This window comes from Coenobita brevimanus, chromosome 92 (genome assembly GCF_032717465.1).
Source record: "Coenobita brevimanus isolate Jiangsu-jjx chromosome 92, ASM3271746v2, whole genome shotgun sequence".
NCBI classification, from domain to species: domain Eukaryota; kingdom Metazoa; phylum Arthropoda; class Malacostraca; order Decapoda; family Coenobitidae; genus Coenobita; species Coenobita brevimanus.
Window position 1 is genome coordinate 17766428 of NC_137045.1, and position 21153 is coordinate 17787580.

Sequence of the window (21153 nt, forward strand, 5' to 3'; positions counted from 1 at the left end):
GGTCAGGCTAGGTGAAGGAGGGTACGGTTTGGCAGAGAAAGGTACAGTTAGGTAGGGAAAGGTACAGTTGGGTGGGGAAGGATACAGTTAGGTAGGGAAGGGTACAATTAGGTGGGGAAGGGTACAGTTAGGTGGGAAAAGGTGCAGTTTGGTGGGGAAGGGCACAGTTGGATGGGGAAGGGTTTAGCTAGGTAGGGAAGAGTAAATATTAGACAGGGAAGAATACTGCTGGTTTAGGGATTGTTGGGTCTGTTAGGGAAGCGTTGGGTTAGGTTAAATTATACTAGACTAATCCTTTCAATACGAGTCTCTCCTACGGTAAAGAAAATCGTCTTGCGGGTATGGGATAAAATTGTGTAAGGCAGTTACGGAGGCTTTTCCGTGTAGTCTCCCCTGCTAATAATATAATCTGGCAGTAACAAATACAAAATATAAAGACACTGTACTGACAAGGTCAAGATACACTGGCATGGGACGGACCAGATTAGTTCAACTTAGGTTAGATTAGGATCACTGTGACATTAAGGACGTGACACTGTCCGGCCATTTTCACTCACTAACCATCATCCGAGTCATCAGTGATTGGTGAAGCTGCAATCAGAGGCCAGCCGCGATTGGATAACCGACTGAGAGGCTCTCACTCCTCACTGGTCGGTGTAGCCTCAACAACAACAAGCCTAATGACTGATCTCCGGTCCTGCAGCGGAGGAGTTATGCTTACCATTAGTTCCCCAACCAAATGCCCAAACACATACCAGCTACAGTTACCCGCAGACTTCACAGTCCAGTGGAAAAAAAAAAAAAAAGCACTTGGGTAACGATTAAATTTTTTTTCGAAGTGACTTTTCCGAAGCTGGGCTAATTAGCTGTTCGAGGTAATGTTAACCTCGAGAGGCAGAAACTGGAACAACATCGCCTTCCATGAATTGTAATTGTCAGAGCACTTAGTCAACATGCATCCAGTTAAATTAGGCATAAAATATGACGAATCTATCTATCTATCTATATATATATATATATATATATATATATAAAAATATATATATATATATATATATATATATAAAAATATATATACTGTAGACACAGAGACAGAGAAAGTGAGACTAGATAAATAGACAGACACATGATGACAAACAGATTCACAAAAAAATACATACGGTAATAGAAAAGCAGGTATTCGCTTAAACAAAAACTGCGAGTAGTATTAATACTGTCAAACTGAGGAATGAACATCAGTTTCTTGATCTGACTGAAGTTGTTCACACCTCACCTGTATACCAAAACGTCCCCCCCCCAAAAAAAAAAAAAAAAAAAAAAAAAAAAATCTACACAAAAAGATCTTATTCATAAATTCTTTGAACACTGAATCAAAACAAACATTTCCTTCCTTACGAACAACGAACATGCATTTCCTCCTCATTTTCTATGAAACAAGGAGAACGAAGCAGGCACTTGGCTCTTCTCTTCTCTAAGAACATGAACAAATATCCTCTACGAAGAAGAACAGGCTCATCTTCCTCACACATAACTCCACATCCTCCGCCAATTTGCTTCCTTCCTCCCGGCACTCGCAACCCGCCAACCCCTTCACTTCGAGCAGGCCAGACGAGACAAGAGGAGAATAAAAAAAAAAAAGGAGGAGGGTTGTAAAAAAAACACTGGGAAAAAAATGAGAGAGAGAGAGAGAGAGAGAGAGAGAGAGAGAGAGAGAGAGAACTGAAAAGGTAAGGGTGAGCACAATGAAGAGTGAGGGAGGGGGGGAGAGAGTAGTAGTGCGATGTAGTGATGTGAAGTGTTGGTGTGAGTGATGTAATGAGGTGATGAGTGGCTGTGATGCGCAGTAGTGATGACGGTGGCGGCAAGGTGGTATCGGTGGCGGCAGATAAAGTGTGGTGACGGTAGTCGAGAAGAGGAAAGGGAGGGGGGAGGCGATGATAGTGACAACAATGGCTACCTGTGTTGTTGGTGATGAATGAAGCCGTCTAGGTGATGGAGGTGAGGGGGAGAGGGAGGGAGCAGTGAGGGCAAGAGAGGGGGGAGGAGTGAGGGTGGTGGTGGCAAGGGCGGTGGCGGTACTTTTAGGGGTGGTATAGTGGTGTTGGTATGGGATGCTGGTCACGGTGCAGGTAATGGTAATGGTAAGGCATGACGATGGTGGTGGTGGTTGTATTGTAGAAATGGTGGGGGTGGTCATATTGTAGAAGAAGTTTAGAAGAGAGAGAGAGAGAGAGAGAGAGAGAGAGAGAGAGAGAGATACTGTAGGTGGGTTGAGATAAGAGGTGTGGCCACAATCACTGACTACAGCCCACAAGACCACTCAAAATGAGGTTACCATTGCAAGGTCACATCACACTATGGAACACCACATCATCACCACCACCACAGCATCACAAATACTACACCACAAACACCGCATAACTATCACTACCACCACCATAACATAACAGAACGCAACATTAAGTCACTACCACCACGACAACACACTATCACCATCACCACCACCAACCTTATATTACACACCACATCACACCTCTATCAGCAAGCTTGTTAAGGTCGCACAAAATCAAATCTAGGTCATGAGATCAAGCATGAAGTATCCCACCAAGCCTCTGCCAAATCTGTCAAAACATCATTAAGTCAAACGTATAAGATCTATGAACCTACGTCTTTCAAACTCAGTGTATCCTGGCACTTTTGGAATGTACGGATTTTTATTTGGGGTTTCATAGGATATGACTTTGTTATGGATAATTCTGAGGCTTCCAAGCATAAAAAATAATAATAATAATAATAATAATAATAGTAATAATAATAATAATAATAATAATAATAACAGATACTACTACTACTACTACAAAAGGCCACGTAACCTACGTCAAAAGTCAAAGTAACTATCAATGGTCAAGCATCTGTCCAGTGGTTACACATCTGTCAAACGGTCAAGCAGGTCACGCATTTGTCACATGCTCAAGAATGTCAACTGACGAATATGTCAATAAAAAAATGAACCTTCTCTCGGAAACCAACCAACACACCGACCGACACACACACACACACACACACACACACACACACACACACACACACTTGGGGAATATGTGGTGGTGGGTGGGGGGAGGGAGTGACATCCTCGAGCATCTGCCAAGCGGTCAAGGGCCCATCAAGAATCCAGACCACCAGCACACAAATGTTTACGCCTCCTGACATGCGTAATCGTAAACAGTGGCGCGGCGTGTTTACATCCCAGCAAATGTATTTACAAGTATCGTCGCCGTCGCTCTGCTTTTGTTTACACTGGATGGCGCTGTTGTTGGGGGAGAGGAAAAGAAGGGGCTTGATTCCTGAGGGGAAGGCTTTGATTGTGAGAGGGATATGGGGCTGTTTTCTGAGAGGAGCTGGGAGGCTGAGCTCGACAGGGTTGTGGGGTTGATTTCTGAGGAGAGGTGGGGATTGATCTCGAGGGGAATGTAGGACCAATTTCGGGGGAAATGTGGGGTTCCATTTCGAAAGGAATGTGGGGTTAGTTTCGAGAAGGTTGTGGGGGTGTGAAGCTGATTTCTGGGAAGGGGAGAGGTGGCTGAGTCCGAGGGGGGCTGAGGAGGAGGGCTGATTCCTGAGGGACGGGGTTGAACCCTAGAAGGATAGAGGTGGGATACTTCCTGAAGGAGGGTCCTGAACCCGAGAGTGACAGAGGAGGTGGGATGATTCCTGAAGGGGGGATCTGAACCCGAGAGGGACAGAGGAGGTCGGCTAATTCCTGAATGGGGATTTTGAACCCGAGGGAAGCAGAGATGGGCTAGCTCCTGAAGGAGGGATTTGAACTCGAGGGGGCAGAGAGAGATGGGCTGATTTCAGAAAAGGAGGGGTTTGAATTCCAGGGGGGCAGAGGAGGTGGGTTGATTCCTGAGGAAGGGGTTTGAATCCAAGCAGGAGAGACTGACTCACGTGGGAGAGGGCTTGAGGCAGAGTGAAGGTATGATTACTAATGGTGTGGGAAAAAGGATGTTTCATGTAGGAGTGGGGTTCAGTCATGACACGAAGGGTTGATTCATGTAGATGAGATGATTCCTATATGAGGGAGGCTGCATGATTTACGTGAGAAAAAATGAAAGCGCTTGAGGTCAGGAGGAATTCGGGGGTAGGTCAGTCGGTGACCCCAAAGAGGAACAATCAAACAGTACAGTAATGACGACCAAATAACCCATTTTTGACACATACCATCATTATCACCACCGCATTAACACACTGAAGCACAAATATCTTCTACACGATCTTGTGATCATTTCTTACGTTATCAAGTGGTACACCCTCTAACTGGGCCCCGTAGGTATTACAGAGATTGTGACAACCAGACGAAACAGGCACCTGAGGTCGTATTCTCGTCAGTTTAGTTCATTTACTTACGGTAATTTATTTAGTCAGTTTATTTCTGCACATGACACAATAATATTCACTTTTTTGTTAGTAACGCCCATATGTTGATATAAACGAGATACTATGACACAGAAGAACTAGTTAAGGTGAAATAGGCAAGAATAAATCATTAAGGAAGACTGCCCTGCGGTTGATGTCATAAGGGGAGGGGGGACCGCATTGGCTGGGATAATTACCTTCTAAAACTATAAGAGTACTGTGAAACAGTGATGGAATTTGTAAGCCTAAGAGCTCTATCCAGTACACGTCCTACCCAGTAATATCATAGATAGATAGATAGATAGATATACTGCATATATATATATATATATATATATATATATATATATATAAAATCGGCCCTGATCATGGACGTGTCAGTCTTCCTCAACAGATGAGAATACCGCTCTTGGCGGGTGAGAGGAGACTCATTCATGGTGCTGCTACACGCCAAGAGGCCCCGCAACACCAAGCACAATGTTATTAAGGTGTGTTGGGTAAGAAGGGGGCGGCAGGCAGAACACAGAGGGCGCGTGTTTCAAGGGCTATGTGACTTCCCGCATGTGCGCGTGGGAAGCCAGACTCCCAGACGCCCCAGCCAGCTTGCCCTCATCCTGGGTGCTCACGGGCATCTCTCTCTCTCTCTCTCTCTCTCTCTCAATCAGGAAAACCCCAGTTCTAACCCCATCATTCCTTTACAAAAATACTCATGGAAATCCCCCACAAAACACATGATCAAGGTAGGGACAAAGGAGCGAGATGTGATTGGTTTTCGACTGGTCAGCAGGTGACGTGAGGGGAGGGAGACGGCGCGGTGGTAGCGCTGCGACTGGGATGATTACCTGCTAAAAGCGTTCGTTTGCTGTGAAATAGTGGTGGCATTTCTAGGCTTCAGAGTTCTACGTGTTTGAGCCCTGGCCTGTTTATAAATTCTCATTCTTTTTTAGAAGGCACCATCACTGAACGCAGAATTGCTCGTCCTTAAGTTCAAATGACAAACCAACACATACGGGTGATGTCAGTAGTCTGGTATCTCCCCGCCTGGCGCCAACCGATAAGGCCATACGTATTGTTGATCAAGGCCAAACGTTTCTTCATTGTAGCTTAAACTAACCGAGAGGCATGACAGGAAGAGCCAGCTCCCGCACAACTGATGCACTAGCGTCGTGTGAAGTGGCATGAGAAGTGTCAGTGGCCGTGTGGCAGAAGAATGATGAGGATTTGAGATCACATTCTCTGGCCCCTCTACCACCACTACCGGAAGTGGCCCTTTCATCAGAGCTAATAGTTCGTTACTCGATTTTTGTTTTTTAAATGCAACAAAAAGGCGTCACGGGCTGGAGGACAAAATCAAGATGCCACGACATATGTTTAAAGACTGTATCACAGGCAGAGGGAAATACAGATAAAAGACCGACCTGGAATATCAGTGACTCTATCTTCCTCCTACCGCTATATATCCTACTTTGGTGCCGCTGTCTTATTATCTCACCTGTTCTGTACCACCGTATCCCGCCCTGTTCTATCCCACCTTCCCCTCCAGACCCCAAAGTCCTTGTCCGTCCTAACCTAATCTGGACTGTCATCCCAACCTGTTCTGCCGGATCCTAACTTGTTCTGCTTGATCTTAATCTGTTCTATTTTGTTCATCATACATGTTCGGTTCTATCCTGATTTCATATTCTGTGAAGCTCTTTGCGCAACCCCCCCATCCCTCCGCACCCCCCCCTCCCACTACGCTAGCCCTTCCAAGACCTAACCCAAGATATTCTCCGGTAAGTTACAGAACGACGACGTCAAGGACGAGAGGGACAGGAGTCAAACAAGATCCATTAGCTTTCAGGAAGGTTATGTCAGCGGCCTCTCTCTCTCTCTCTCTCTCTCTCTCATTGCCGTGGTCTGAATCACGGGTGAGGTGTGGCAATGGTAGCTACCCTTTGCATTCCTCCCACCCTCTCTCGCATTTTGGCTGCTAAAGAAGATAAAGTACATTTGTATTTTTTTTTTAATTCAGGCTTTTAGACAGCGTACTCATCAGCGAGACTTCTACATTTTTTTTTTCTAACTGCATACTGAACACTTAAAGTATATATCGAAAGCTTCCGGGAGCAGTTTAAATTACTTATATCCTCGTAAGTAAAAATATTATAACTTTCTTGGGTGGTGTTTCATAGGCTTAAATAATTCTACCTACTCCTTTTTCTCTACATTTCGTATGGGACAATAAAATTTCAAAGAAACACATGAGGGCGGTCATGGGTGGTGATTTAGCTATTACGGGAACAGTCCAATACGTGAGTAATGGAGCTGTTGCCTAGTCGCTGAGGCTCCGTGACGAGACGCACCAACACCAACCTTACCTAAGTCACGTCTCCCTCCATCCTCTTCCATTCCTCCTTCCCTCCCTCCCTCCCTCCCCCCTCCCTCTTTCTCTCCCTGCCTCCCTCCCGGACGTCCTTCACCCCCACCCACACAAGGGCCAGGTAAGGCACGTACAGCTCCCACACCATGACACTTCCACACTCGGCATCACCTTTAGTTCTCACATCTATTCTTAGCCTCAGGAAGAACAATGATAACTCCATGGTAATAATTCAACCAAGAGGGAAAAAAATAATATTCTAGATTATATCAACGGTGAAGAAAACGAAATGAGCCAAACTGAATGTTTTTACGTTTAAGATGAACTTTGCACTCATGAAGTTAACCTGTATTTTAACACTGAATGCAAAACTTTTCCCGAGTCGAACACAGGACTGTTGTCCTGAATTTGCCTGATTAAAGTATGTGAGAGAGTATATGGAAAAGAAAAGGTAATGTGTATGGGGCTGATCTAACCAATGGACTGGCGGGTGTGCGTAAGGGAGATAAAGGGATATATAAAAATTATAAAATACTAATAACTGGGCTTTGTGTGAGAAAGAAGGGGCTGATACAAAGCGTACAGATGAAGGGTTTTTGACGTACCTGTCCCATGGGTGGAGTAGGTGGCGTACTGGTTGGTGCCCCCCGTCTCCTGCGACTCCAGGCAGCTGCCGTCTTCACTCGGCGCCGCATCTGCCCACCACATAGGCACCGGTCAGACTCCACTCCACACTACACCACACACCACACACCAGACACCATACCACAACGCAGTAATTATTACCGCCTTTAATGCCATGACGTATTTTTTAAAAGTCTATTCCTGCTCCTAGGAAGCTGCATGCCCGTTAGCGCCAGAATTTGAATCCTGGTCCAGGAAGCTGGTGCCACCCGACATAGTGTCCATCCACCCTCTGTGGATTGGTAAATAAAATGAATACCGAGCATAACATCTAGGGGAGGTAACTGTGTTAACCTGGAAGATGTAGTGGCCTGGTTGTTCACGTCTGCGGGTACAGAACTCGCCACAGCCTCAATGGTTAAGTTATGGGTATGAGCACCGCGGCTACACGCCTCATGGCGTCTGCCCCTCTACTTTAACTCATCTCCAGACAATTTCGTTTAGCTTTGGAGAGGCTTTTCGAACTGGGGAAGTAAGACGTGATCTTCACTAACCCCTTCACTAAGAAAAGGTCTCCAAGATGAATAAAATCGTCTGGAGGTAGCAAGAATAACCCAACATAATACGTCATTGGATTAAAGGGGTTAACACAGTAAGCAGTCATTCCCTCCCTGATAATTCATGGTCACCTCCAACCCGCTGGAAGCTTACAAGATTAAGTCTTCAGAAATTATGGACGTGAGTCATCGTATACCTAAGTATTCTTTGAATCTCGTTCTGTTCATTTCAAATAGCAAGCTCTATCGAGTTCTCAGACAAGGCATCAGAGCGCGTAATCTTACTTCACACTGCTAAGGCTACAATATGCTACTTCAGCATTCTACAGTCCATGAATCACACCCTGTCATAACATAAAAAATGGCAAAGTTTGATAGGCTTCCAAATTCCTTTGAACAGTGTTTCATTATTTCATATCTATTTCAGTAAGCTGCAGCCAATGCCAAAGCTGGCCCACTCACCTTCAGGTCTGAGGAGGTCGACGTTGAATCTAGAGTAGGGTGGAGGTGGGGATTCTGCAACGAGAAAGATGAAAAAAATGACATAACAGACATTGGTAACTATGGGAACAAGTGTAGCTAATAAGCATCCACAAACTGATGAATAAACATAACTAGACTCTGAGAAGCACCCTCAAAATAAATACATGTATAGCACCCTCAATATAAATACATGAATATTATTACTAAATAGTGTAAACCTCAACCTCCTCTCCAAATATAATATATATATATATATATATATATATATATATATATATATATATATACAGTATATATATATATATATATATATATATATATAGTATATAAATGTGTATATATATATATATATAAATATATATATATATATATATATATATATATATATATTATATATATATATATATATATATATATATATATATATATATATATATATTTTTTCTATATATTCTCAAGACAGAAATGTGCATCATTAACCAGAAAGAAATGGGAGATACAGCAAGAAAAATAAGACTTCAAGGGTATCTCATGATATATAATAACATTTTAGAGAAGCACCCGCAAATAAATTCAGAAATATAATTTTTGTCCTAGACAACGTACTGCATATAAACAATCTTCTAAGACACACACACACACACACACACACACACACACACACACACACACACACACACACACACACACACTGCATCATTATGAAAGAAAATGAGTGGTATAGGAAGAAAAAATAAGGCACCAAGAAAAACCCATGATCTACAAGAAATACGAGGAGTCTGAAATATTATTAGAGTATTAGGTCATACGAGTAAATACAAACCTAAATTTCTCAAAGAAAAAAAAAAAAAAACAAGTGAAGCATCATAAGGAATGATACAGGAAGAGAGGAAAGTCTGAAACATTATTAGAGTATTAGGACATAAGAGTAAATACAAACCTAAATATCTCAAAGAAAAAAAAAAATAAGTGAAGCATCATTAAGGAATGATACAGGATGAAAAATAAGACATCAAGAATAGCCAATGATGTCAGCCCCAGCCCCCGACCCTCCCTAGCATACCCTCCAGCTCTACCTATCACGGGAGCCGTTCTCATAACCCGCCCACACCCAGAATCCAACATAATGCTCGCCCGCAATCGCTACCCTCAACGAATATGTCCAAAATAATGGCCGGTCCTCAGTACTCCGCCCATCGTATTTCTGATTTACTGTGTAGGTGGGCCCCTCTGAGTTTTATTATCAACTAAACAGATATATACGGTAAATATATAATAGACGGAAAGGTATGATACAATTATTCGATGTGGCTGAATTTTCGAGCTTCGTTGCCAAAATGTATTTTGTCATAGTCTCTGATACTTGCCTATTCTGACACATGTGCTAGGACAGGTTATGTGGTGAATTTACTTTTCTGAGCGACCTAGATTTTTTTTTTTTTAATGTCCCTATCTACCGTCACACCCTTATCCCTATAATTTTGCCTAGTGGTGATGACAAGGATTTTCACACAATTATTTATACTGCCTCAGCAACATTTTTCGTTAATCCTTTGCATGACTGCTACGATTTCTCTCGAATGAACAAAACAACGTGTCGTTAACCCAAATAAAATTCCTGTGTATGTAGTGCATGGGTATCTCGAGATTTTTGGAGCCTCTGACCGCTAAGGCTTCTCAAAGGTTTAAAAAAATATTGCAGTAAGCGTGAGTAAAATTTGGTATCCATGACCAATCCGCGTTCTACTGTAGCATGCACTCCCTCCATCTCATTCTTCCTTCAATCACAATCCTCAACAATCTTCAATCCCGTAGCACATCTCATCCACTTCTTATACAGCTTTACGTCATTATTAAATATACAGCTCGACCGTACTCAACTGCCCCCCCCCCCTCTCTCTCTCTCTCCATTATCGGCGTAATGTTCTGTAGCGATAAGCAAGGGCCAAGCACACCCCAAGTACGCGTGATATTCTGCACTGATAACGTGCCTTGTCTTATCACGCTGGCCAGAAAACACTTCGGGTGGGGGGGGGGAGGGGAGCAATTTCTTCTACTTTGAAGGGAAATAATTATCAAAATTAAATGCAAGTTAAAGTCACAAGAGATATAAGACGGCCCAATGAAGGCAGTTCTGTAACCCACCGATTCGGTTGACATCGCTAGAGCCGAGAGAAGCACAAGTGCCGAGGCAGGGAAACTATCAGGCAAGCGCATCTCCGTCAGCCACATAAATTAAGTGGTGGGAAAAAAGCGGCCCCATTATTGTGACTCATGAGGAACCCGAACTGATAATTAAATCGTTCGCTCGACATCCGCGATCAGCCACAAATTATCCCAAAGTACGCTTTGTTTTTTCCTTTCCTTTTTTTATCGCCCTAGGTGGTGTAGGCTACGGCTTAGGAAAGGAATTTTAAAAGCCTTTGAAAAACAAAGTCACTCTGAAAACAAATCATGGACGTCTTACTACTTGCTGCAGCGATTTTCTTTATTTAGGAGTAAAACCACGATATATGCACAACAGACAACCCCATGAACGTATGACCTTGCCGTAAGTGTCTGGTATTTGGTCATATATTCCGCACATGACACCTTGCCTAAGTAGTAAGGCGTCCTCTTAGCAAACCTGACCTTCAGGCACATAAAAACATCAGATCGACTTTCATCCCCGTCAAAAGAGTCATAAAATCACAAGAAGGCAGCGTTACCAGCGGAAAACGTAGGCGTCGGTCTCAACTGTTGCCAACATGGGGGGTCGCGATAAGTGAGCGAACGAGTGCGGGAACGATATCAAGAGCAAGACAAACAAGTAAATCCCTCGGCTACCCCGGCAATAAGGATCTGGTTGTTATTAGCAAGAGGGGGCTGATATGGTGAACTCTCTCCTCGGAACCGTCGCCGCCGTAACAGTGAAGGACGCGCCTTTTTTACAGTGAAGGACGTATGGTGGTGTTGCCAACCTTTCGACAACATCCCCGCCAAGGTCACCGCCTCGCCAAATTTGCTATGGTAAGGGAGCAGTGTTACCACGGCATGCAGCGTTGCAATCCCTAGCCATGACAAAATGCAGCTCTGCAAACTCTGCACAAATACAAATAAGGCGGCGAGTGGTACCAATCCACCTGAAGGGAAAAGATGAAAGGTCGCAGCGTTGCCAATGTACTGTGGGCGGGTAACCTTTGACCCCTACTAACTGTTGACCACTCCTCCCCCTCTTCTTCCCTAAGGTATACGGGGGGTGGGGAGGGATAGGGTCAGGAATGAGTGGGAGGTTGTGAGACAATGGAGGGAGCGCTATGGAGAGGGGGTAGAAGGGTGGAGTCGAGTTTGAGGTAAAGGCCGAGTGAGTGGGAGGGCTGGAAAAGAGAGGGTACAGAGTAAAATGTACAAAGAAAAAACGACAAACATGAGGGCCAAGAGTCTGTGTTGCAGACGAAGCAGTTATACAGACGTGCTAAAGAAGAAAATAAGGGATGGTAAAGAAAGAGAATGGGAGGCATAGAGGGAGAGATGGGTGTAGTGGGTGTGAAAAAGTGGCAAAGTTGGGGAGGTGCAAAAGAGAGGGGAAAGAAGGGGAGTAACGAGAAAAACGGGAGGCACAGGAGAGCTATGGAGAAGGCAGAAAGTGAGGAGCGAATGGAGGGAGGCAGCCAGAAAATGGAGAGGTACTGAAAGAGAAGAGAAGAAAGAGGACGGAAAAGAGCGGCGGAAGCGAATGAGGTAGACAGAACGGGAAGTACAGAGTATAAACAAGGACGCTGGGGGGCGGATGATGAGTTACCTCCGCAACAGACATGCAGTAGAGAGAGAGAGAGAGAGAGAGAGAGAGAGAGAGAGAGAGAGAGGACAAGAACATAAGTGAGGATAAGAATATAAGAAGAGATGATAACTTCATAGGGTTGTTTTGGGATTGGAGGCCAGGTGTGTGGGGAGATGGGGAATGCGGTGATAAGACAGAGGGAGGGACACTCGGAATGAACAGAAAAAATATGGAAACGAGGAAGGGAGAGGGGAGCTGGGGAGGTGATGGAAGATTAGAATATGGAGACCTGGAAACTGCGTACAAGCTAAGCGAAAAGAGAAAGAATGGGAACAAGGGAAGGAGAGGGATAGTGCTGAAGGTAACAAGGAGTAAAAGGAGACAGATCACGCTGAAGAAAAGGAGAGAGATAAGGACACATGAAGAATATGGCAAAATATGAACAGGTCGAAAAATATAGAGAGGACAGGGAGATGAGAGTACAAATGAGAAGGCAAGAATCAGTGAGAAGAAACAGAGTGAAATAAGAAAGAGGAGCCAGGAAGATGGGAGAGAAAGAGGACAGGGATAAAGACGGATATGGACCCTCCACTGAGTGAAACATGATAAACGGAGACATGAGAAAAGATGAGGAACAAGGAAAAAACAAAATAAAATAAACTGAGGGAGCGGTATTGTGACAGTTGAGGGGGCTGGCTGAAACGGGATGTGCTCGGGGGGGTGGGGGTGATGAGAGATGGGGAGGGGGAGCAGGGTAGTGAAAGATGAGGGGAAGGGTGAAACGAGAAGAGTGGGGGCAAGGGTGAGGAGAGATGAGGAAGCAGGATGAAGAAAGATGGCTTGGGAAAGGGTGAAACAAAATGTTTGGTGGGGGGAGGGGGTGGAGACAGACAGGAGACAGGGTAAAAAAAGAAGGGAGACAGAGAATACGTAATAATGAGAGAAAGATGGGAGAGACTGAAGAAAGACTGAGGAGAAGGCAGAGAATGACGGAGGACAGGGTGGAGAGGCATCGAGTACAAAGTGGATGAGGTGGAAAACAGGATACAGTGGAGGCGTATGGCCGGGTGGGGAGAGATGGAGGCCAGAGGAAGGGACTCAGAGATTATTTTTTGAAACTCCAGATAGAGAATGGCTGTCTGGGGGAGGGGGTTGTCATCAGTAGCTGGCTTGTTTTGCTGACTTGTAATTGTTCGTGTTTGTTCATGGATGATTAACTGTCTCTTTGTTGCATTTCAATTATTTTTCTTTACTGATAGGTAACTCTAACTTTTGTATTTCAAGGGGCCGTCATCAGTAACATTTTCAGCTACAACCACTATGAAAAGTTTTAAGTCCAGTAGTGCAGGGTGAGGAGAGGCGGGCAAGAATGACAGAGAGAAGGGACGAAAGTGTGTGTGTGGGGGGGGGGGGCAGTTGAGCAAGAGAGGTGATGTGGCCAGAGCTGAATAAAGTTTAGCGAAGGATATGGGTGGGTAGGAAAGGAGTGGGGTGACCAAGAGGGGTGAGTGAGGTTTGTCGCTCAGTTGGGGAGGGTAGGCGAGAAGACGGCAGAGGGTGAGGGGAGGGGGAAGGGAGGCAGGGGTCCGGCCGGCGCCACCACACCTGCACCTGACATACCTGCCCGCCTCAACATTCACCTGACTTCCTTCATCTCCAAATTAAACTAACGTTCTTTCTGCTAGTACGTAATGACTTGAAAGGGCAACGAATGTGAAATAAAGCCGTGGAGGGCGTTATTTGTGTATGTTGCATCATAAACTAATAAACAAGGCAACTTCGCATCCAAGGTCAAATGGTTAGTGTTATAAGGAAAAACGTTAAGATGACTGTGAAAAATGGTAAATAGCAAACGGCAAGACCGGGGGTGGACCATGCTGGAGTTCTGGGAAGTATAATGACACATGGGACAGAGGGTTATCTGAGCCATACAAGGAGGAAAGAACAACTGGTTCCAACTGGAAGAGAATGGCATCTGGGCAACACCTACGCTCTAGGCTACAACTTGTAAACAAGACACCGTGGAAATAATGAGTGCATGACCGGCAAGTATACCATGGAGACACTACGTGGCTAGTGTGGATGAGGGTGCCTATGATGCTTACCATTAGGGGGTCGGGGTTGCCGGACCCGGACCCTGGGTCTGCTCTGGAAGCAATCCACACAGTCGAAGATCTCCATGGCGGCCGCCTGTGCCCAGCGGCGCCGGGATCTCCACAAGTCCTTCGTTTTCACTGTCACGACCTTCACGCCGCACACAGCACAAACTCTCACTGGGCACACAACCCAAACCAACTCCGTGTTTCGCACTCTTGTATAAACAGCCTTCTGGTACTTTTCTTCAGGAGGACAAATTTTTCCACACGTTTTGGCTGCGAGCGCCAGTGCTAGTCAACAATGCACTCACAGCACATTTTCCCTGCGCTCTCCTTATATGCATCACAACGTGCACATGTGAAGCTTTACAGGAAACCAAAAGCCACAGCGAGATTCTTCAAACTTTTTTCATTCACCACACACGAATTTCCGAGTTGCACGAGCCACGTCTGAGTTATAACTCCTGAGTGGGCAAGTAGTAGTAGTGGAGGGGGCGCAGAGCGAGAGTTGAAGTGGAGCAGCGCGCGCCGCAGCCACCACCAGCCAACTGGTAGGGTCGGGATGTTGGCAGGGAGTAAAGTGACTTATGGCGGAGGAAGCTGCTCTGACCCCACCGCCCGACACACACAGACGGACTACGGGCCACCGCGGTGAGTACAGGCGCCGACTGGGGTGGCCGCGGGCAGAGTCAGGCGCCAGTTGTACGACCCAGGGGGGAGGGGGGGGCGTATACACAGTTCCCTCCTCCCTCCCTCCCTGGCTCCTCCCCCTCCCCTAGTCGTGCCCAGCCAAGAGCCGAGCCCCTCCCCCTCCTCATCCCCCTTACCCCTGCACCACCTGCTCTGGTTTTAGCTGAGCTGCTGCCCCCCGTACTCATGACGAAAGGGGATGGGAGATATCCGCCCACTTCACCTTACGACGCCCACTGCTATGGATGTCACGGGTATGGGTATGAGGGGTATGGGGATCATTGGTGTGGGTGCTGTGGGTGGGGGTGTGGGCATAATTGGTGTGGACATACTGGATGTGGGTATTATGGGTATGGGTAAATGGGTGTGGGTATCACGGGTGTGAGCGTGGGTATCAGGGGTGTCGTGTGGGGGGGGGGGCATTTTGGGTATCCGGGTCAAGATTGTACAGTATTATAGTTGTACCTAACATTCCATCCCTCAGCTGTATAAAATCGTCTATGTTAGCTGGAATGGAATGGTAGAGATGCTCCGACAGTGAGGGGGTTAATGTTACTAATATTTATACTCCACAGGCTCCAATGACTCACTCTCAGCCAATTTAAGTGTCTAGTGTTAGCTGAAATAGAATGCTAGAGATGTCCTGAACATGGGATGGTTAACCATTTAAATGCGATCACATACTTTATACTGTATCCTTGCTGCCTCCAGATGATTATCATAAACTTCAGGAAGGATCTTGCACTGAGGAAGTTAACGAGAACTGTATCTAACCTCTGTAACTCTGAGTCTCTCCTAAGCTAAATATAACCATTTGAAGATTGTAAGAATAAAAAAATTTGTAAAGGGTCATCGAGGTGAACTAGCTAAGAGCATACTAGAAGAGGATGTCTGCTCTAGGCAGTTAGTCCATACCAGGCAACTCCATTTATGGATATCAGGACATGACTACACTACGTAAGTACGACAAGGACAGCAAAGAATCTGTAATAGTAAGACAAGAATAGTAAATGTGCTTGAGTAAGACGAGTACATCCAAGATAATACTGTAAGACAAGAAGAACGAGAAAGGTGCTATGGGCATGAGTAAGTATGGGTGTAGGTGTCAGGAGTTTTAGTGTTATACTCTTGGATGTGGGTATGGATATTGTTGTTGCTGCTGTTCTTGCAACCCTAAGCTCATCTCGTCATAAACGTGGTGGTTATGAGTGTTCTCTGCATGTGTCCCCTTGGGCTTGTGTGGGTGTAGATTTACGTGATGTGGGTATGGGAAGAGGTGTGAAAATAGGTGAATTAGGGAGTACGTGAGTGTGGGTGTAGGTGAGTGTGGCAGGAAGTAGGGGGAATATAGGTGAGGTTGATGAGTGAAGGAATAGGTGTGGGGGAGGAGGTGAATGTGGGAACAGGTACCGGGAAGTGGGGGTGTAGGTCGGTGGGATATTAGTGAGGATATGCCTGAGTGTGGGTTAGGGTAAAGTGGGTAAGTTTGTGTGCGAGTGAGATAGGTGAGTTTGTGTACGGGTAAGTATGGATGACTCAGGCGATTGCAGTGGAGGTGAGTAAGGTGACTGTGGGTCAAAGGAAGGTAATGTATTATCAAGTTAAGTATGGATTAATGTGTCTATGTGAGGGGATGTGAAGTGGGATGACTGAGCAGCGATGAGTATGAGTGCGAGTGAGGTACAATGAGGTGAAGTAAGCAAGTAGGTATGGATAAAAGTTCGTCTGTGTTTGTTGAGGTGAGTAAGTGTGGATGACTCCGTGTGAGATGACGTGAGTAAGTATGAATAAGTGTGAGTCTGTGTGAGGTGGGTGGTAGGAAGACAGTTGTTCCCACGGGGCACTGGGAGTGAAAAAGAGGGATTATCTTAGGCGCCCTCACGTCGCCATACCCGCCTTCACCCTCACCCACCTGTACTCATCATCAGACGCCCTCACCCACCGGTACTTACCACCACACGCCCTCACCCACCTGTAATCATCCCTACACGCCCTCACCCACCTGCACTCACCACATGTAGAGAGGTGTATGGTATGTAGGAGGACTACTGGGCCTTGAGAGCAGGCTGTGAAGCCTATGCCCAGAGTCGGACACATTAAAAAAAAAAAAAAAAAAAAAAACACGCCCTCACCCACCTGTAATCATCACCACACGTCCTCACCCACCTGTACTCACCATCACAGGCCCTCACCCACCTGTACTCACCATCACACGCCCTCACCCACCTGTACTCACCATCACAGGCCCTCACCCACCTGTACTCACCATCACAGGCCCTCACCCACCTGTACTCACCATCACAGGCCCTCACCCACCTGTACTCACCATCACAGGCCCTCACCCACCTGTACTCACCATCACACGCCCTCACCCACCTGTACTCACCATCACAGGCCCTCACCCACCTGTACTCACCATCACACGCCCTCACCCACCTGTACTCACCATCACAGGCCCTCACCCACCTGTACTCACCATCACAGGCCCTCACCCACCTGTACTCACCAACACAGGCCCTCACCCACCTGTACTCACCATCACAGGCCCTCACCCACCTGTACTCACCATCACAGGCCCTCACCCACCTGTACTCACCATCACAGGCCCTCACCCACCTGTACTCACCATCACACGCCCTCACCCACCTGTACTCACCATCACAGGCCCTCACCCACCTTTACTCACCATCACACGCCCTCACCCACCTGTACTCATCACCACATGTCCTCACCCAACTGTACTCACCACCATACGCCCTCACCCACCTGTAATCATCACCATACGTCCTCACCCACTTATACTCACTATCACACATCTGTACTCATCCTCGACCTCACCCTCACCCAGCTATACTCATTATCCCCCTCATCCTCTCTCATCCACCTGTACTCACTTTCGTCTTCACCCTCACCCACCTGTACTCACCGTCACACATCGTCACCCACCTGTACTCCCTCTCACACACCGTCATTCAGCTGTACCCACTATCACCCATCTTCACCCACCCTCATCCACCTGTACCCACCCTCACCTTCGCCCTCGCCCTTATCCACTCTACATCATCTACTGCACTCACCCTCACCTATCTGCATCCACCCTCACCCACCTGTACTCACAATCACACACCTTCATCCTCAACTCACCCATCTGCATCCCCCCCTCCCACCCACCCTCACCATTACCCATGTTGATCAAATCTCTCATCCTCAACCTCATTCACTTGTACTCACTCTCCCCTTCACTCAAACTCAACTCCACCAATCCTCACTCTCACCTGTACCCATCCTGATCCCTACCCTGACTCACCACATCCTCTCTCTCTCTCTCTCTCTCTCTCTCTCTCTCTCTCTCACACACACACACACACACACACACACACACACACACACAAGGGGGGTGAAGCAAAGGGAAGGAATGAGTGGGAGGAGGCGCCGTGTGCCTGTATGAAGACCAAGGCAAAGACCAAAGAGAGGAAAATAAAGAAATGGGAAGGGGACAGAGAGAGGGAGGGGTCAAATGGGGGAGAAAGGGGGGTAAGGCAGACTGAGAAGTGGGGGAGAAGGGAGACTGAGAAGTGGGGGAGAAGGGAGACTGAGAAATGGGGGAGAAAAGGAAGTAAGGGAGGAATGAGAAAGGGACAGCAGTGAGCACAAAGGCGTATGAAGGAAGGGAATCAACAACAGATCTAATGGTTCTTTCCAGGCTGATTGTTACAGAAAAGACTATGACTATTATATCGAATTTATGAGTTAAGGATAATGAAGGGAAATCAAGAAAGCTCCTCCCTCCCCAACCTACTGAATCCCTGAGTCGTGGGCCGGCAGGAAAAGTGAGAAGAGAGAGGTGTGAGGGAAACTGGGAGAGATGGAATGCGAGGAGTGGAGGGGAGGACAGAAGCGAGGGGTGTGACGGAAGGAGGAGTAGAAAGGGAATGTCAAGGGAGAAAGAGACTGAGGGGAGAGAGGGATAAAGTGAAGGGAGTGAGGGAGAGAAGGACAAAGGAATGAGGAAGAGATTAGGGAGACGGGGTACAGGAGAGGGTACTGAAGGAGGAGAGTGTAAAGAGGAAAACGGAGAAGAAAGAGAAGGCGAGAATTCAATCACTGAACCACCGATGCAAATTTTCTTCAAGAGTCTGCCTGGCACGTGAATCGAACTCGGCCGATGTGCTAACTAAAGCATTGTGTGTGTGTGTGTGTGTGTGTGTGTGTGTGTGTGTGTGTGTGTGTGTGTGTGTGTGTGTGTGTGTGTGTGTGTGTGTGTGTGTGTGTGTGTGTGTGTGTGTGTGTGTGTGTGTGTGTGTGTGTGTGAGAGAGAGAGAGAGAGAGAGAGAGAGAGAGAGAGAGAGAGATGGGCAGGAAGGGTTAAGAGAGGGGAAGAGTAGTGACAAGTGAGAAGAGAAGAGAAGAGGATAGAGAAAGAAGGGAAGCAAAGTATTTGTGATAACAGGAGGGATAGAAGGGTAGTGAGGGGAAGGGAAGCAAAGTATTTGTGATAACAGGAGGGATAGAAGGGTAGTGAGGGGAAGGGAAGCAAAGTATTTGTGATAACAGGAGGGATAGAAGGGTAGTGAGGGGAAGGGAAGCAAAGTATTTGTGATAACAGGAGGGATAGAAGGGTAGTGAGGGGAAGGGAAGCAAAGTATTTGTGATAACAGGAAGGATAGAAGGGTAGTGAGGGGAAGGGAAGCAGTGGAAAGAATGAGGGGTTGGGGAGGGAGGGGACTGGGAGAGAAAGCTAGAGGGAATGTGGGTGGATCACGTGAAGATCGTGAATGCGTAGGTGGGAGAGGAATGTTGTGACGAGATGAGAGAGAGAGAGAGAGAGAGAGAGAGAGAGAGAGAGAGGCAAATAATTAACAATCACGTAAAAATTTTCAGAATTCTGGTCTTGTGATAACATTGCAGTAAGCTTGCAACTGGGTATGGAACTTTTTTTTCCACTATCTATGCGTCTGACATTTCTCAGAACGTAGTAATATAAAATGCTGAAAAGTTACATAATCCCTCCATTAACCCTTCTCTCTCTTTCTCTCTTCCTACCTCCAGACGACATTGCTCAGTTTAGGAGGATTAAGGCCCTTCCTCAAGCACTGAGTACCCGTGGTTTTTGAATATGGTAAGAGAAAGTATGTGGGAAAAGACTGTGTAGACGTGATGAACTGAACCATCATCCCTTTCCTGATGCAGTGATTGTATTGTGTTTCGTCACAATGCTTCGAAGCTAATGTGTAGCATGCATGGACAACACAGGTGCCCTCTGATTGTATCGAGGGACACTTACCGAACAGGAGTTACACAGACTTCATTAGCCCCTTCAATAAGTGTGGACACTCCTCTGGTGAGTAAAAGTGTCTGAAGTAGCAAGAATAAAAAAAATCGCGCTGAATAAGTGTGCCAAGAATGAAAGTGTATAATGTTCCACAATGGTAATACATCGGAAGAACAGGAGGTGCTAAAGAGGGGAGGAGATGACCACTTCACTATGGGGTCCATCCAGAGCTGTAAAAAAAAAAAAAAAAAAAAAAAAAAAAGTCCTCTGGCGGCAGTAAGAATATAATAAATCACTTCACTAGGAGGACTCACCCAATCGAAATGAAATAAACTGGTGTAAAAAAAAAAAATTAACAACAATACTGTGTCGCTCCCAAGCCGATTAAAAAAAATGGCCTCAGCAAGAATAATATCAACTGTTTTGCAATGACAAGTCTCTCCCAAGCTGAATAAAGCTGTATGGTGGTGGCAATAAAACAAATCAACAGCTTCATTAAGAGGGGTCTAGCCTAAGAATCCGTTGTGGTGAAGGGGCTCTGCCAGAAAGAGTGCCTGTATAAAGACTCGTATGAATACCGGCTATCCCTTCAGCATCATATAGAGGTTTTTTTTTTTTCTCTCTCTCTCTCTCTCTCTCTCTCTCTCTCTCTCTCTCTCTCTCACACACACACACACACACACACACACACACACACACACACACACACACACACACACACACACACACACACATACCAGTGGCACCCATACAAGGACATAATTATGAAGTTCTTATACAGAGCAAGGCGTGGGGGAAAGTCCCAGAGGCTGGTGGGGGCGGTCATACGGTGTTTCTACGAACCTGATAAAGAGCTAATGAACTCTCTCTACGGCAGATCACGTGATAACCGC

At 46.2% G+C, this 21153-nt stretch overlaps 1 protein-coding gene across 1 annotated transcript in view; it reads right to left on the minus strand.

Moving 5' to 3' along the window:
* Dad (Daughters against dpp) overlaps positions 1–21153 on the minus strand; it is a 271204-nt gene that overhangs the window by 51119 nt on the left and 198932 nt on the right. Inside the window, exons 2-3 of the mRNA XM_080282210.1 lie at positions 8422–8475; positions 7384–7473 (exon numbers count right to left, since the gene is read on the minus strand). Of these exons, the coding sequence (XP_080138336.1) occupies positions 7384–7473; positions 8422–8475 (144 nt within the window). The remainder of the gene's footprint in view (positions 1–7383; positions 7474–8421; positions 8476–21153) is intronic.